The 15,668-nt window shown below is 51.2% G+C and overlaps 1 protein-coding gene and 1 non-coding gene across 2 annotated transcripts; both read right to left on the reverse strand.

The window, feature by feature from the left end:
• Positions 1 to 904: 904 nt before the first annotated feature.
• Positions 905 to 15,381, reverse strand: LOC149429107 (isoleucine--tRNA ligase, cytoplasmic-like). The gene is made up of 8 exons (XM_089666717.1): positions 15,336 to 15,381; positions 13,470 to 13,596; positions 11,702 to 11,858; positions 7,043 to 7,162; positions 6,878 to 6,960; positions 1,338 to 1,455; positions 1,106 to 1,253; positions 905 to 1,017 (listed from the first exon to the last, which is right to left on the reverse strand). The coding sequence occupies exons 1-8, from the start codon at positions 15,364 to 15,366 to the stop codon at positions 905 to 907; spliced, it is 897 nt and encodes a 298-aa protein (XP_089522843.1). The 5' UTR covers positions 15,367 to 15,381.
• LOC149429108 (small nucleolar RNA SNORA84) lies at positions 11,956 to 12,088 on the reverse strand. Its single transcript, XR_016310610.1, has one exon. It is a non-coding gene; the product is annotated as a small nucleolar RNA SNORA84 (small nucleolar RNA).
• Positions 15,382 to 15,668: the final 287 nt, after the last annotated feature.

A 15,668-nucleotide genomic window follows, 5' to 3' on the forward strand; every position in this document is an offset into this window, starting at 1 on the left:
TAAATTCTAGTCCCCGGCTCCGCCTTGTATAGTGGTGTATAGGTAAATCCTAGTCCCCGACTCCGCCTTGTATAGTGGTGTATAGGTAAATCCTAGTCCCTGACTCCGCCTTGTATAGTGGTGTACAGGTAAATCCTAATCCCTGGCTCCGCCTTGTATAGTGGTGTACAGGTAAATCCTAGTCCCCGGCTCCGCCTTGAATAGTGGTGTACAGGTAAATTCTAGTCCCCGGCTCCGCCTTGTATAGTGGTGTATAGGTAAATCCTAGTCCCTGACTCCGCCTTTTCTAGTGGTGTAAAGGTAAATCTTAGTCCCTGACTCCGCCTTGTATAGTGGTGTAAAGGTAAATCTTAGTCCCTGACTCCGCCTTGTATAGTGGTGTAAAAGGAAAATCCTAGTCCCTGACTCCGCCTTGCATAGTGGTGTAAAGGTAAATCTTAGTCCCTGACCCCGCCTTGCATAGTGGTGTAAAGGTAAATCTTAGTCCCTGACTCCGCCTTGTATAGTGGTGTAAAAGGTAAATCCTAGTCCCTGACTCCGCCTTGTATAGTGGTGTAAAGGTAAATCCTAGGTCCTGACTCCGCCTTGTATAGTGGTGTAAAGGTAAATCCTAGGCCCTGACTCCGCCTTGTATAGTGGTGTAAAGGTAAATCCTAGGTCCTGACTCCGCCTTGTATAGTGGTGTAAAGGTAAATCCTAGTCCCTGACTCCGCCTTGTATAGTGGTGTATAGGTAAATCCTAGTCCCTGACTCCGCCTTGTATAGTGGTGTAATGGTAAATCCTAGTCCCTGACTCCACCTTGTATAGTGGTGTATAGGTAAATCCTAGTCCCTGACTCCGCCTTGTATAGTGGTGTAATGGTAAATCCTAGTCCCTGACTCCGCCATAAATCCTGAACATTGATCAGACTGGTGGGAAATTTCCATACCTTTCCAGGATTTCGTACTCCTCTTCACCCTTGTACAGCGCAGACAGTCTGGCTTCCATCAGTACATAGACACTTCCGGTGGATTTATCTGCAGACAATAATAGAAGAGTTAATCTCTTCTCCAGGATGAAGGCGGCTTCCATGACCTCAGACAGAACAGTTTGAGCCCTACTCACCTCTCAGCTTGATGTAGATCAGTTCTGGATTGACGCACAGGGCCAAGTTGCTGGGCAGAGTCCACGGCGTGGTTGTCCAAGCTACCAGTGACACCGTGGGCTCATCCAGCAAGGGAAAGGTGACAATGACAGAGGGATCTTGAACATCCTGAGTTAGGAACACAAAGAGGATTCTTCAGTTATGTGAACATGTGCAGCCCATTACACAGAGCGCCAACCGCAGGAAACATACCTTGTAGTTCTGGTGCGATTCGAAGTTGGATAGCGGCGTGTTGCAGGCGGTGGAGAATGGCATGACTTTAACCCCGCGATACACCAATCCATTGTCATACAACTGCTTGAAGACCCACCTGATAGTAAGAGAATAGTGGAGCTCAGCAGGGGAATCCATCAAAGCCTTCCACAGGTCTGAGCAGCCGGTACAAAATATCCATGTCAGTGGAAGCCAGTTCCAAAAGTTCTTTGTTTTTAACCCCTTCCAGTCCGGACACTTCCCCCCCCCTTCCAGTCCGGACGCTTCCCCCCCCCCCCCTTCCAGTCCGGACGCTTTCCCCCCTTCCAGTCCGGACGCTTTCCCCCCTTCCAGTCCGGGACGCTTTTCCCCCCCTTCCAGTCCGGACGCTTCCCCCCCTTCCAGTCCGGACGCTTCCCCCCTTCCAGTCCGGACGCTTTCCCCCCCCTTCCAGTCCGGACGCTTTCCCCCCCCCTTCCAGTCCGGACGCTTTCCCCCCCCCTTCCAGTCCGGACGCTTTCCCCCCCCTTCCAGTCCGACGCTTTCCCCACCCCCTTCCAGTCCGGACGCTTTCCCCCCCCCTTCCAGTCCGGACGCTTCCCCCCCCCCCCTTCCAGTCCGGACGCTTTCCCCCCCTTCCAGTCCGGACGCTTTCCCCCCCTTCCAGTCCGGACGCTTTCCCCCCTTCCAGTCCGGACGCTTTCCCCCCCCTTCCAGTCCGGACGCTTTCCCCCCCCTTCCCAGTCCGGACGCTTTCCCCCCTTCCAGTCCGGACGCTTTCCCCCCCCTTCCAGTCCGGACGCTTTCCCCCCCCTTCCAGTCCGGACGCTTTCCCCCCCCTTCCAGTCCGGACGCTTTCCCCCCCTTCCAGTCCGGACACTTTCCCCCCTTCCAGTCCGGACGCTTTCCCCCCCTTCCAGTCCGGACGCTTTGCCCCCCCTTCCAGTCTGGACGCTTTCCCCCCCTTCCAGTCCGGACGCTTTCCCCCCCTTCCAGTCCAGACACTTCCCCCCTTCCAGTCCAGGCCAATTTCAGCTCTCTCACACTTTGAATGACAATTGCGCGGTCATGCAACACTGTACCCATATGAATTTGTTTAGCATTTTGTGAGACAGATAAAGCTTTATTTTGGTGGTATTTATTCACCGCTGGGATTTTTATTTGTTTTGCTATGTAAATGAAAAAGTCCAAATATTTGGAAAAAAGTGTTTTTCTTATAAAATTTTGCAAATAAATAATATTTCATCATAAATCTTGGCCAAAATTTATTCCGTTATCTTTTTAGTAAAAAAAAAAAAAAAAAACCTAAATTAGTTTGTAACCAAAAATTATAATTTTTCAACATTTTGTTTTTTTACATTTTATTTTTTTTTATATTATTTATTTTTTACATACGGTCACCCTAGCAGTACAGTGTCACCATGGTGACCCTGTACTACTTGTGGGAGGTGATAAAGATTTTTTTTTTTTTTTTACACTGATTGCTTTTACACCCATAAAGGCTGTAAAAGCAATAATTTCACCTTATCTCTGGCTGCATTCTTGCAGCCATTGAGAACTACTGTGTGAGCTGTGATTGGTCACAGCTTGTCACATGGTACAAAGCTGTTGTGAATAGCCCTGTACCATGTGACCTCTGTGATCATTCACAGATTTCACACGTAGTAAGCAATGATGTCAGAAATGACATCTTGATTACTACTCTGCATGTGATCACTGATTGGCCAATCAGTGATCACATGACCAGGACCTCGCACAGAGGTCCTGTATGACGATCGATGTCCACTGTGTCCTCCGGACACAGCGGGCACCGGATCGCGGTTGTCAGGAATGGACTGGCCAGCAATAGTGGGACTCAGCTGCCTTATGAGCTGCAGTACCAGGGCTGGCCAGCGGGTGCTCCCAGCAATCAGAGACTCAACCTTGCAGCCAGTCAAACACCTGGAACTAATTATACTGGTGTATTTAAGGGACATTCAGACCTGCAGACTCTGCCTTGGTGTTGTGTTTCTCTTGGGCCCTGTATCCTGTTCCTGCCCGATTCTCTGCTGACCCTGCTCTGATCCCTGGCTTGTCTGACCATTCTTCCTCTGCCTGACCCTGTGTACCACGCTGCCCGCTACCTGCTGAACCTGGCCTGTGACCCCGACCATTCTCCGCTTGCTCCCCCTGTACCTACCTGCCCGACTGATATTGACCCGGCCTGCCTGACGACGCTTGCATTGTATGTACTGTTATCTGTGGGTGGTTTGGTTTGGTTTGTTTGCACTGTGTTATGTTTTTAGTATTGCACTGCGTTTATGTTTGTATGGTTAGTGTTAATAAATTACATTGTTTATAACATATCTGAAGTCTGCGTTTCCCTGCGTCAGTCACACACCTCTGGTTATACCCGGGAGCCCTGACAGCGGTGCTGCGCGCTCCCAGGGAGCACGCACAAGCAGGGGGCGGGGAGGTCGTTTATAACAGCCACCCGACTCTGCACTGCCACCTTCCGGCCATTTATATACAACAGCCGGACGGGAGGTGGTTAATCAAGGTTTTATTTAGAGTTCACACACAGTTTCTCATAAAACAAAACCAATACAACCATGCAGCCCTTCCAGTCCCACCCCATACCCGCAGAGCAGAGACGGCCATGTCAGACATCAGGTAACTACTGTCTAGTCCCAAAGGACCCCGCCCCCTGGGCCGTGAACCAATATTTGTCTGCGGCCTGTTAGGAACCGTGCAGCAAACCAGGACGTGAGCGAACCAGCCTGAGCTCCACCTCCTGGAACTATACTGTAAACTGCGCATGCGCGCGATCTGGGTTGTGTGCTCCCTAATAATCTAACGCCTGGTGATCTGAGGGGTGATGCTAGCACTGGGAAGCGGCTGCAAATACAGATCATACAGAGTGGTTTGAGAGAGGGGGGGGGGGATGGGAGAGAAAGGGAGAAAGGGAGATGGGGAGAAAGGGAGATGGGAGAAGGAAGAGGGAGAAGGAGAGAGGGAGAAGGAGAGAGGGAGAAGGAGAGAGGGAGAAGGAGAGAGGGAGAAAGGAGAGAGGGAGAAAGGAGAGAGGGAGAAGGAGGAGGAGGGAGAAAGGAGAGAGGGAGAAAGGAGAGAGGAGGGAGAAAGGAGAGAGGGAGGGAGAAAGGAGAGAGGGAGGGAGAAAGGAGAGAGGGAGGGAGAAAGGAGAGAGGGAGGGAGAAAGGAGAGAGGGAGGGAGAAGGAGAGGGGGAGAGGGGGGAGAGAGGAGAGAGAGGAGAGAGGGAGAGAGAGGAGAGAGGGAGAGAGAGGGAGAGAGGGAGAGAGAGGAGAGAGGGAGAGAGAGGAGAGAGGGAGAGAGAGGAGAGAGGGAGAGAGAGGAGAGAGGGAGAGAGAGGAGAGAGGGAGAAGGGGAGAAGAAGGGGAGAGGGAGAAGGGGAGATGGAGAAGGGGAGAGGGGGAGAAGGAGAGGGGGAGAAGGAGAGGGGGAGAAGGAGAGGGGGAGAAGGAGAGGGGGAGAAGGAGAGGGGGAGAAGGAGAGGGGGAGAGAGGGAGAAGGAGAAGGGAGAAGGAGAGAGGGAGAAGAGAGAGAGAGAAAGAAAAAAAAGAGAAAAGAAAAAGAGAGACAGCATGACAATGACCCAAAACATACCGCCAAGGCAACAAAGGAGTGGCTCAAGTGTTGTTTAGGAGAGTGAAGAGATTAGAAGAGACCCCAGTAAGGTGGGTAAGGGACAAGAGGACCCAGTAAGAAGGATAAAAGAGGAGAAGAGACCCCAGTGTGGAGAACCTCTTATACTAAGTGCTAATAAGGAGGATGAAGGGGAAGTGGAGACCCCAGTATTGGAGACACTCTGATACTAAGTGTTGATAAGGAGGGTGAAGAGATTAGAAGAGACCCCAGTAAGGAGGCAAAGGAGAAGAGACCCCAATAAGGAGGGCAAAGGAGAAGAGACCCCAGTAAGGAGGAGGAGAAAGAGCCCAGTAACGAGGAAGGAGAAGAGATTCCAGGATTGCACACAAGCTTATACTAAGTGCTGATATATGGAGGATGAAGGTGAAGAGGAGACCCCAGCGTTGGAGACCCTCTTATACTAAGTGCTGATATACGGAGGATGAAGGGGAAGAGGAGATCCCAGCGTTGGAGACCCTCTTATACTAAGTGCTGATATAAGGTGGATGCAGGGGAAGAGGAGATCCCAGCGTTGGAGACCCTCTTATACTAAGTGCTGATATATGGAGGATGAAGGGGAAGAGGAGACCCCAGCGTTGGAGACCCTCTTATACTAAGTGCTGATATACGGAGGATGAAGGGGAAGAGGAGATCCCAGCGTTGGAGACACTCATACTAAGCTTTGAAAACAAAGGGTGAAGGTGAAGAGAGCCCAGTATTGGAGACACTCTGATACTAAGTGTTGATAAGGAGATTGAAGAGATTAGAAGAGACCCCAGTAAGGAAGAAGGGGGAGAAAAGACCCCATTAAGGAGGAATGAGAAGAGGATTCCAGGATTGCACACAAGCTTATACTAAGTGCTGATATAAGGAGGATGAAGGGGAAGTGGAGACCCCAGTATAAGAGACACTAAAGATGAGGTCTCCAAACATCTAAGCAAAAGGCCAGTTTAGTGTCATTAAGCTTTGGGGGGGGGGGGGGGGCGACTGTGGCCAGTGGGGAGTAGAAAATGCTCCGGGATCAGATCCTGATGGTTAGTTTTAAAGGATGGAATAGTACCCATTGTTGATTTAAATGAGAAGAGTAGTACCCCATTGATGGTGTCAGTAGGGGGAATAGTGCCCCAAGGACCAGGTAAAGCAAGCAAAAGACCACATCCAGCCCCCAGGCTGCAGATTGGAGACCACTGTACTAAAGTGTTGATAAGAAAGATGAAGTGATTAGAAGAGACCCCAGTGTTGGCAGCCATTGGCACAGATCCTTCCCCGTTCATGCTGATGTAGAATAGGTGCTTCCTATACAGAGAGACTGAAGAAACCAGAGATCACCTCCTATACACAGAACATTAAATGAGGAGATCAGGACTGTTCATTCAGCCCCCTCCATGCCAGAAAACAGAGCAGGCTTGGTGTAATGCTGGTCCAGGTGCAAGTACTCACTGACATTCATGGGTCACTGTGTCCTCCATTCTGGAAGCAGCACTATACCTAAAAAAGCAGTGAAGTGCCCCAAAGTTTATGTAAATGTTTATTTATTTTTTTTTTTTTAATTATTTTTTATTAAATAACAAACGTTATACTTACCTGCTTTCTGCAACGGTTTTGCACAGAACAGCTACGAACCTGCCCTTCTGGGGTCCCCAGCTGATGACTGTGGCTCCTCCTCTTCTCCAAGTGCCCCCATATCAAGCCACTTGCTGCAGGAGCACTCTATCCTAAGCCGGGCTTTGTGTGTCCATAGACACACACAGCGTGGCTCCCTCCTCATAGGATTTGGCTAACAAACAGCAGGAGCCCAATGGCCTAGCACCCCCTTACCACACAGGTCAGTTGCTGTTCTCTGGAGGATGAATTCAGATTAATTAACAGGAAGGAGTGATAGCCCAGACATTACCATACAGACTCCATAAACCAGGGGTACAACGTCTTGTAGTCATTCCTAAAGTCAATCCAGCGGCCCAGCCTGGTGACGCTGACCTGTGGGGGAAGGGGGGAGAAAATGTCAATGACTACAGACCACTCTGACCCAATAGTATCCCCAGTGACCCCTTGACTTTACCTCCCAGTCCTGAGAGTATCTCATGACAATCCCGCGGCACTGCTTGTTGTACTCGGCGATGCCCATCTTAGCAACGTCTTCAGGTCCTTTGATCCCCAGGGTCTTGTCAATCTCATATTCCTGATGGAGGTAAAGAAGTCAAAAGGCACAATCATAATGGAAACTTTTTAGGGGTCTTCTATAGTAACTGACACAGGAAAACGCAGAGAACATCGAACATGATGCACTCCTTATCTCATCTACCCGGGGCTGGGACAAGGGGGGAGCACAGTTAGCCATCCCCGCCCTGGGCACTGGATTTGCTTGTCCCGGCATGGCTTCTGTCCATGACACTGTCAGGGTCCTGTCCATGGCAGGAGTTCTGGAAGATCTGGTATTACTGCCAGTACTCTACATGGCCGCAGAAGTACACATCAGCCTCAGTCTGGTGCCAGATGGCCTTTATAAGGAGGCTCATCACTTCCTCTGGTTGCTGGATGATTTCTAGCTCCCCGTGCCGTTCCTGTGATTCTGATCCGTGATTTCCCGTTACCGACTCGGCTTGCTCCTGGACCCGTCCACTCTGATTTACCCCTGATCTGACCTCGGCTTGGCTTACGGATACTCACTCTCTCCTCAGTGTATGCCCTCGGCTATCCCATCTGACTACGTCTGCTCTGATTCCCACCTGGTACCTGACCTTGGCTTGAGCCGACTATCCAGTAAACATCCAAATCCCGGAAGGGCTTACATACCACGCACAGGCGCCTCCTGTCTGCAGACCTATCTCCGTGCACCAGCTGTGCTTCTGAGTGGACCACCAACCAGCACTCCTACAGGCGACCTGTGCAACTTTGGGCCTGACTCCCGCTGTCCCACTCTCAGGGGAGTCCGGAACTTAGCCACAAGGGAAGCCCTCTCTCCATTGACCGCCATCACCAGGTACGTGATAAGACACATTGGAAATATGAAACAAACTTTAACCTCCTCCCGCCCGCCATATAAGGCGGTTCTCTCGTTCTGGGAGGACGTCATATGACGTCCTCCTACCCTACGTCCCACCCCACAAGCCAAAGTACTAGGTGTCATTCTAGACTCCAATCTGTCTTTCCAGCCCAGATCCAATCGCTGACAAATTCATGCAGACTCCACCTCTGCAACATCTCCAAAATACGCGCGTTCCTAACCCCGGACACCCCTAGGCAACTCATCCACTCCCTCGTCATATCACGACTTGACTACTGCAACTCCGTCCTCCCCAGCCTACCCCAACACAGGCTATCCCCGCTTCAGTCTATCCTGAATTCTGCGGCCAGACTCATCCACCTCACCAACCGCTCCGTATCCGCCTCCCCCCCTCTGCCAATCCCTCCACTGGCTTCCGATTGCCCAACACATAAAATTCAAAATATTAACATTGATGTACAAAGCTGTTCATAATACTGCCCTAACTACATCACTGACCTGATATCCATCTACCACCCAAAACGCACTCTCCGCTCCTCACAAGACCTCCTACTCTCCAGTTAACTGGCCTCCTCCTCCCATGTCCGTCTCCAGAGCTTCCCCCATCCTCTGGAACTCGCTACCCCAATCCATCAGACTGCCACCTACCCTCCTCGCCTTTAGGCGCACCCTGAAAACCCATCTCTTCAGGGAAGCCTACCCCGCCCTCAGCTAATTGCTGATCTCCTCCGCTCTTCCCACCACTCCATCCTCCACAGCTATTTCCTCCCGTACCACTACCCCACCCTCCTCCTAGATTGTAAGCTCCAAGGAGCAGGGCCCTCCAACCCCTCGTGTATCGCACTGTATTGTTACTGTACTGTCTCCCACTATAATGTATAGCGCTGAGCAAACTATTGGCGCTATATAAATACTATATAATACTACTCTAACCGCCCGGGGACACGCAGAGATCGGTGGTGCGCTGCGTCCCTGGGACACAGCGGATCACCGATCAACGGAAAGAGCCAAAGACTTCGGCTCTGTCATGTGATCAGCTGTGTCCAACCACAGCTGATCACATGTAAATAAGGAAATGGTAAGGATGGGAATTGCCCAAGTCTCCGGTTACTGTGTTAGAGGAGTCACATAGACCAGCATGCCCAACTTCCCGTACCGTGTCACCACGACCAGAATAGGATTTCATTTTACACTTGTGGTCCAGCCCCTACTTTTGTACTTTTGTTTGTAGGCCAGATGCGAGGACCGTACCACGCTAAAGGGCCAGAGTCAAGAAAAGAGCCACTAAAGGCCAGCAGTGGACCAGCAGAAGTCGTTCAGTATCCTAAGTGTTTATGACCTACCTAACAGGTCAAGGGAGAAGGTGAGTGTATGGTACTTATTCGGTAACGGGAAACTATGGATTAGCTTTCACGGTGGAGAAATGTGACCTTTTGATTATTGCATCTTGAAGCACGTTTCTTTTTTTTTTTTTTTAATGCGAGTGCGTATCTGGGAGAGTATATTTTACAATTTTTTACATTACGGTATATATTTTTGATTTTTCATGCACGGCTTTGGAGCTAAAGGTCCAATGAAGACATAACACGTGGAAGGAACACTACATGGATTAAAAATTTGGAGGCTACACAGTCCAAAAAGTGTCCCAAAATCAAAATCCCGGGGAGTCTGAAAGTCTCCGTAAGACCACTCCGCGTAACTCAAGCGGGAAAGGAAAGGGATCCCCAGAGCCCCACCCACCCATTTGTAGACTTCTATATTGAAGGGACACTGAAGCAAGAAATGGCCCATCGTCTAGGTCAGGGGAAGGCAACCTGCGGCTCTCTAGCTGTTGTGGAACTACATTTCCCATGAGGCATTGCAACATTACAAAACTGACAGTTACAGCTATGACTTGCATTGGCATGATGGAATTTGTAGTCCTGCAACAGCTGGAGAGCCGCAGGTTGCCTACCCCTGACCTAGACGATGGGCCATTTCTTGCTTCAGTGCCCCTTCAATATAGAAGTCTACAAGCGGGTGGGTGAGGCTCTGGGGATCCCTTTCCTTTCCCGCTTGAGTTACGCAGAGTGGTCTTACGGAGCCTTTCAGACTCCCCAGGATTTTGATTTTGTGACACTTTTTGGACTGTGTAGCCGCCAAATTTGTAATCCATGTAGTGTTCCTTCCTTGTGTTATATGTTCATTGGACCTTTAGCTCCAAAGCCGTGCATGAAAAAGCAAAAATATATACCGTAGTGTAAAAAATAGTAAAATATACTCTCCCAGATACGCACTCGCATTAAAAAAAAACAAAAAAACATGCTTCAAGATGCAATAATCAAAAGGTCGCATTTCTCCACCGTGAATGCTAATCCATAGTTTCCCATTACCGAATAAGTACCATACACTACCTTGACCTGTTAGGTAGGTATAAACACTCGGGGATACTGAACGACTTCTGCTGGTCCACTGCTGGCCTTTAGTGGCTCTTTTCTTGACAAGTCCTTCCTGTCGAGGTGGTGGTGCAACAACATTCTGGGTGAGGTTGGGTCTTGAGAAGAACGGGTGGTGGCCGGGAGCCTGGACAAAGGCATGGAGGAATGTCAGGTCCACGTAGCTGCTGTCTGTCAATCTCTGGGGGCGTGGCTTTTCTGTCCTTTCAGGTTCCCTAGATTTTTATAAGATCAGATTCTTGAACAAAGGCTGCATGCGTGGAATCAACGTTTCATCGTTCCTTAGCCTGAGGGGGGGTTTAGGTGACGTTCAGTCGGGTTTGCTGAGATACATTATAAAGATAATAAAATATGATTGGTTCTGTTTTGTTTTTTTCCGGCAAAAAAAGTAGTTTATTGTTTTTTACGCTGAAGTAAACGGTTTTTGTTTAATTTTATATATACTGTATATGCACAACAATGTTACACAAGGAGGAGGAGGCAGAGGCCGGTGCAACAATGTTACACAAGGAGGAGGAGGCAGAGGCCGGTGCAACAATGTTACACAAGGAGGAGGAGGAGGCAGAGGCCGGTGCAACAATGTTGCACAAGGAGGAAGTGGCAGAGGCCGGTGCGACAATGTTACACAAGGAGGAGGAGGAGGCAGAGGCCGGTGGTACAATGTTACACAAGGAGGAGACGGAAGAGGCCGGTGCTACAATGTTACAAGGAGGAGGAGGAGGAGGCTGGTGCTACAATGTTACACAAGGAGGAGGAGGAGGTAGAGGCTGGTGCTACAATGTTACACAAGGAGGAGGAGGAGGAGGCAGAGGCTGGTGCTACAATGTTACACAAGGAGGAGACGGAAGAGGCCGGTGCTACAATGTTACACAAGGAGGAGACGGAAGAGGCCGGTGCTACAATGTTACACAAGGAGGAGGAGGAGGAGGTAGAGGCTGGTGCTACAATGTTACAAGGAGGAGGAGGCAGAGGCTGGTGCTACAATGTTACAAGGAGGAGGAGGAGGTAGAGGCTGGTGCTACAATGTTACACAAGGAGGAGGAGGTAGAGGCTGGTGCTACAATGTTACAAGGAGGAGGAGGCAGAGGCTGGTGCTACAATGTTACAAGGAGGAGGAGGAGGCTGGTGCTACAATGTTACAAGGAGGAGGAAGCAAAGACTGACGCTACAATGTTGCTGACCGATTCCTGGTACATAATTCTCTCCCTGCCTCCATTCTTCCCTCCCAGAATCCTCAGCATTATGCTCACATCTCTATGGTCATTGTAGGACAACTTACCACTGGCAGGCCGTGACAGTCCCAGCCGAAGCGTCTCTCCACATAGAACCCGCTCTGGTGGGCAAACCTGGTGACAATGTCCTTGATAGTCCCGGCCAGGATGTGGCCGTAGTGCGGAAGGCCTGTAGCAAACGGCGGGCCATCGTAGAAGGTGTATCTGTGGGTGAGAGAATGAACATGTACATCCCCGTTACTCCACAGACCTGCGTACCACAAACAGGAGAGCAGATCCGCAGGCAGGGTCCCACCAAGGCACATGTCACTGTGACCGGGCTATGGGGACAGCACAGCGACGTCATACCCCATGCTAATATCACAGCAATAATGTGCGCCCTTCATCATACGCTGGAGTGCAGCAACATCATACAGATCCAGCAACCACAGGGCAATAAACATGGTGCCAGGGCACAGAATTCACATGGGACACACAGCAACCCCACCACTGCAGGGTCTCACCGGGGTATATTGTTGTGTGGGCGCAGCAGCCATGGTCTCACCTGGGTTTATTATTGTGTGGGTGGAGCAGCCATGGTCTCACCTGGGTTTATTATTGTGCGGGTGGAGCAGCCATGGTCTCACCTGGGTTTATTATTGTGTGGGGGCAGCAGCCATGGTCTCACCTGGGTTTATTATTGTGTGGGTGCAGCAGCCATGGTCTCACCTGGGTTTATTATTGTGTGGTTGGAGCAGCCATGGTCTCACCTGGGTTTATTATTGTGTGGGTGCAGCAGCCCTGGTCTCACCTGGGTTTATTATTGTGTGGGCGGAGCAGCCCTGGTCTCACCTGGGTTTATTCTTGTGCGGGTGGAGCAGCCATGGTCTCACCTGGGTTTATTCTTGTGCGGGTGGAGCAGCCCTGGTCTCACCTGGGTTTATTCTTGTGCGGGTGGAGCAGCCCTGGTCTCACCTGGGTTTATTATTGTGCGGTTGGAGCAGCCATGGTCTCACCTGGGTTTATTCTTGTGCGGGTGGAGCAGCCATGGTCTCACCTGGGTTTATTCTTGTGCGGGTGCAGCAGCCATGGTCTCACCTGGGTTTATTATTGTGTGCGCGCAGCAGCCATGGTCTCACCTGGGTTTATTATTGTGTGCGCGCAGCAGCCATGGTCTCACCTGGGTTTATTATTGTGTGTGCGCAGAAGCCATGGTCTCACCTGGGTTTATTATTGTGTGTGCGCAGCAGCCATGGTCTCACCTGGGTTTATTATTGTGCGGGTGGAGCAGCCATGGTCTCACCTGGGTTTATTATTGTGCGGGTGCAGCAGCCATGGTCTCACCTGGGTTTATTCTTGTGCGGGTGCAGCAGCCATGGTCTCACCTGGGTTTATTATTGTGCGGGTGCAGCAGCCATGGTCTCACCTGGGTTTATTATTGTGTGGGTGCAGCAGCCATGGTCTCACCTGGGTTTATTATTGTGTGGGCGGAGCAGCCATGGTCTCACCTGGGTATATTATTGTGTGGGTGCAGCAGCCATGGTCTCACCTGGGTATATTATTGTGTGGGCGCAGCAGCCATGGTCTCACCTGGGTTTATTCTTGTGCGGGTGCAGCAGCCATGGTCTCACCTGGGTTTATTATTGTGCGGGTGCAGCAGCCATGGTCTCACCTGGGTTTATTATTGTGTGGGTGCAGCAGCCATGGTCTCACCTGGGTTTATTATTGTGTGGGCGGAGCAGCCATGGTCTCACCTGGGTATATTATTGTGTGGGTGCAGCAGCCATGGTCTCACCTGGGTATATTGTTGTGTGGGTGCAGCAGCCATGGTCTCACCTGGGTTTATTCTTGGATTGCTTTAGACACTCCTGGAAACAGTCCAGTGATTTCCACAGTTCCAGAATCTTCTCCTCCTCAGCCGGGAAACTGATCGTCTCTGGAAGCTGAAGGTCCATTGTGGAGCCTGTAGGAGGAGCACAGGAGTCACACTTGAAAATCATCACCTCTCCTATGGTACAGCAAGGCCACCACTTCTGCACACCGCCACCATTCACTGACCACAGACCGCCAATCACCGGCCCTACAAACACCGCCACCATTCACTGACCACAGACCGCCAATCACCGGCCCTACAAACACCGCCACCATTCACTGATCACAGACCGCCAATCACCGGCCCTACAAACACCGCCACCATTCACTGATCACAGACCGCCAATCACCGGCCCTACAAACACCGCCACCATTCACTGGCCACAGACCGCCAATCACCGGCCCTACAAACACCGCCACCATTCACTGGCCACAGACCGCCAATCACCGGCCCTACAAACACCGCCACCATTCACTGGCCACAGACCGCCAATCACCGGCCCTACAAACACCGCCACGATTCACTGACCACAGACTGCCAATCACCGGCCCTACAAACACCGCCACCATTCACTGGCCACAGAACGCCAATCACCGGCCCTACAACCACCGCCACCATTCATTGGCCACAGAACACCAATCACCGGCCCTACAAACACCGCCACCATTCACTGGCCACAGAACGCCAATCACCGGTCATACAACCACCGCCACCATTCATTGGCCACAGAACGCCAATCACCGGTCCTACAACCACCGCCACCATTCATTGGCCACAGACCGCCAATCACCGGCCCTACAACCACCGCCACCATTCATTGGCCACAGACCGCCAATCACCGGCCCTACAACCACCGCCACCATTCACTGACCACAGACCACCAATCGCCCTACAAACAACTGGCATTCGTATTGGTCCTCAGAGACCGCACTTTAGGCTCCAAAACCATGGGGCCAATTTAAACAAAGCAGACCTGAATAGGGGCCACATAAACCTCCTTCCCTCTCATGCATACAGAGCAAGACCACACACACCTCCCCCCTCACATATATGATTTGCAGCATATGGTGTCATACAGGATTGGGGGGTGTAATACCTTGGGGGGAGGGGGAGGGGGTACATTGGGTACAAGGGGGTGGGGGAGGGGCATAATCCCTCAGGAGGGACACATTGGGGTACACAGGGATGGGGGAAGGGGTATAATCCCTTATATATGGGGACACATATTGGGAAACACAGGGATGGGGGAGGAGTATAAACCTTCAGGGGAACACATAGTGGGGTACACAGAGGTGGGGGAGGGGTATAATCCCTCATATAGGGGGACACATATTGGGATACAGAGGTGGGGGAAGGGTATAATCCTTCATATAGGGGGGACATATATTGGGGTACAAAGGGATGGGATATAATTTCATATATGGGGACACATATTGGGGTACACAGGGGTGGGGGAGGGGTATAATCCCTCATATATGGGGACACATATTGGGATACAGAGGTGGGGGAAGGGTATAATCCTTCATATAGGGGGGACATATATTGGGGTACAAAGGGATGGGGGGAGGGGTATAATCCCTCATATGGGGGGACACATTGGGGTACACAGGGGTGGGGGGGTATAACCCCTCATATAGTGGGACACATATTGGGGTACACAGGGGTGGGAGATGGGTATAATCCCTCAGGGGGACACATATGGGGTGTGACCTATTTGGGGGTATACAGGGGACATATTGGGGTATCAGACATTTGGGGTGTATCCGGGTGAAGTAGCCTCGCCCCCTCCAGCGGTATCACCCTCCCCAGCTCCGCTCTCACCTGCTCACCCAGCTCTCTGATGCAATGACAGGAAAGCATGAGCGGAAGAGGAAACAACTACGAGCGAGGCCACGCCCCGCCAGTCACACCTCCCGGGATGTGCCGCTTCCTTATTCCCTGATTAGGCGATGGGCGTGACTCTGCGTCGGGCTGGGTGTAGGAACATGGCGGCGGGTGTAGGGCGGAGCGGGCCCGATGTCAGAGGCTCACGGTTCGCTGTTCTCCGTGCCCCCTCCCCTCTTGTATTTGGTACGTGCTGTGATTGGTAGGATGGCGAGGCTCCGCAGTGCAAGTTTTGTGATTGGTAGGAAGACTAGGCTCTGCAGTGCAAGTGTTGTGAT

The sequence above is a fragment of the Staurois parvus genome, unplaced genomic scaffold (assembly GCF_062004578.1).
Source record: "Staurois parvus isolate SC_StPar_1 unplaced genomic scaffold, SC_StPar_1.0 ptg002798l, whole genome shotgun sequence".
Taxonomy (NCBI): Eukaryota; Metazoa; Chordata; class Amphibia; order Anura; family Ranidae; genus Staurois; species Staurois parvus.

Bases quoted from the DNA above. Each gene is read 5' to 3' on its own strand.
- LOC149429107 (XM_089666717.1), bottom strand. From the start codon at position 15,366: ATGCTTTCCTGTCATTGCATCAGAGAGCTGG. The intron at 11,859-13,469 runs GTGAGACCATGG...TCTCACCCACAG, and splicing joins CAATCCAAGAATAAACCCAG to ATACACCTTCTACGATGGCC. The intron at 1,456-6,877 runs GTAATGTCTGGG...TCTTACTATCAG, and splicing joins TGGTTTATGGAGTCTGTATG to GTGGGTCTTCAAGCAGTTGT.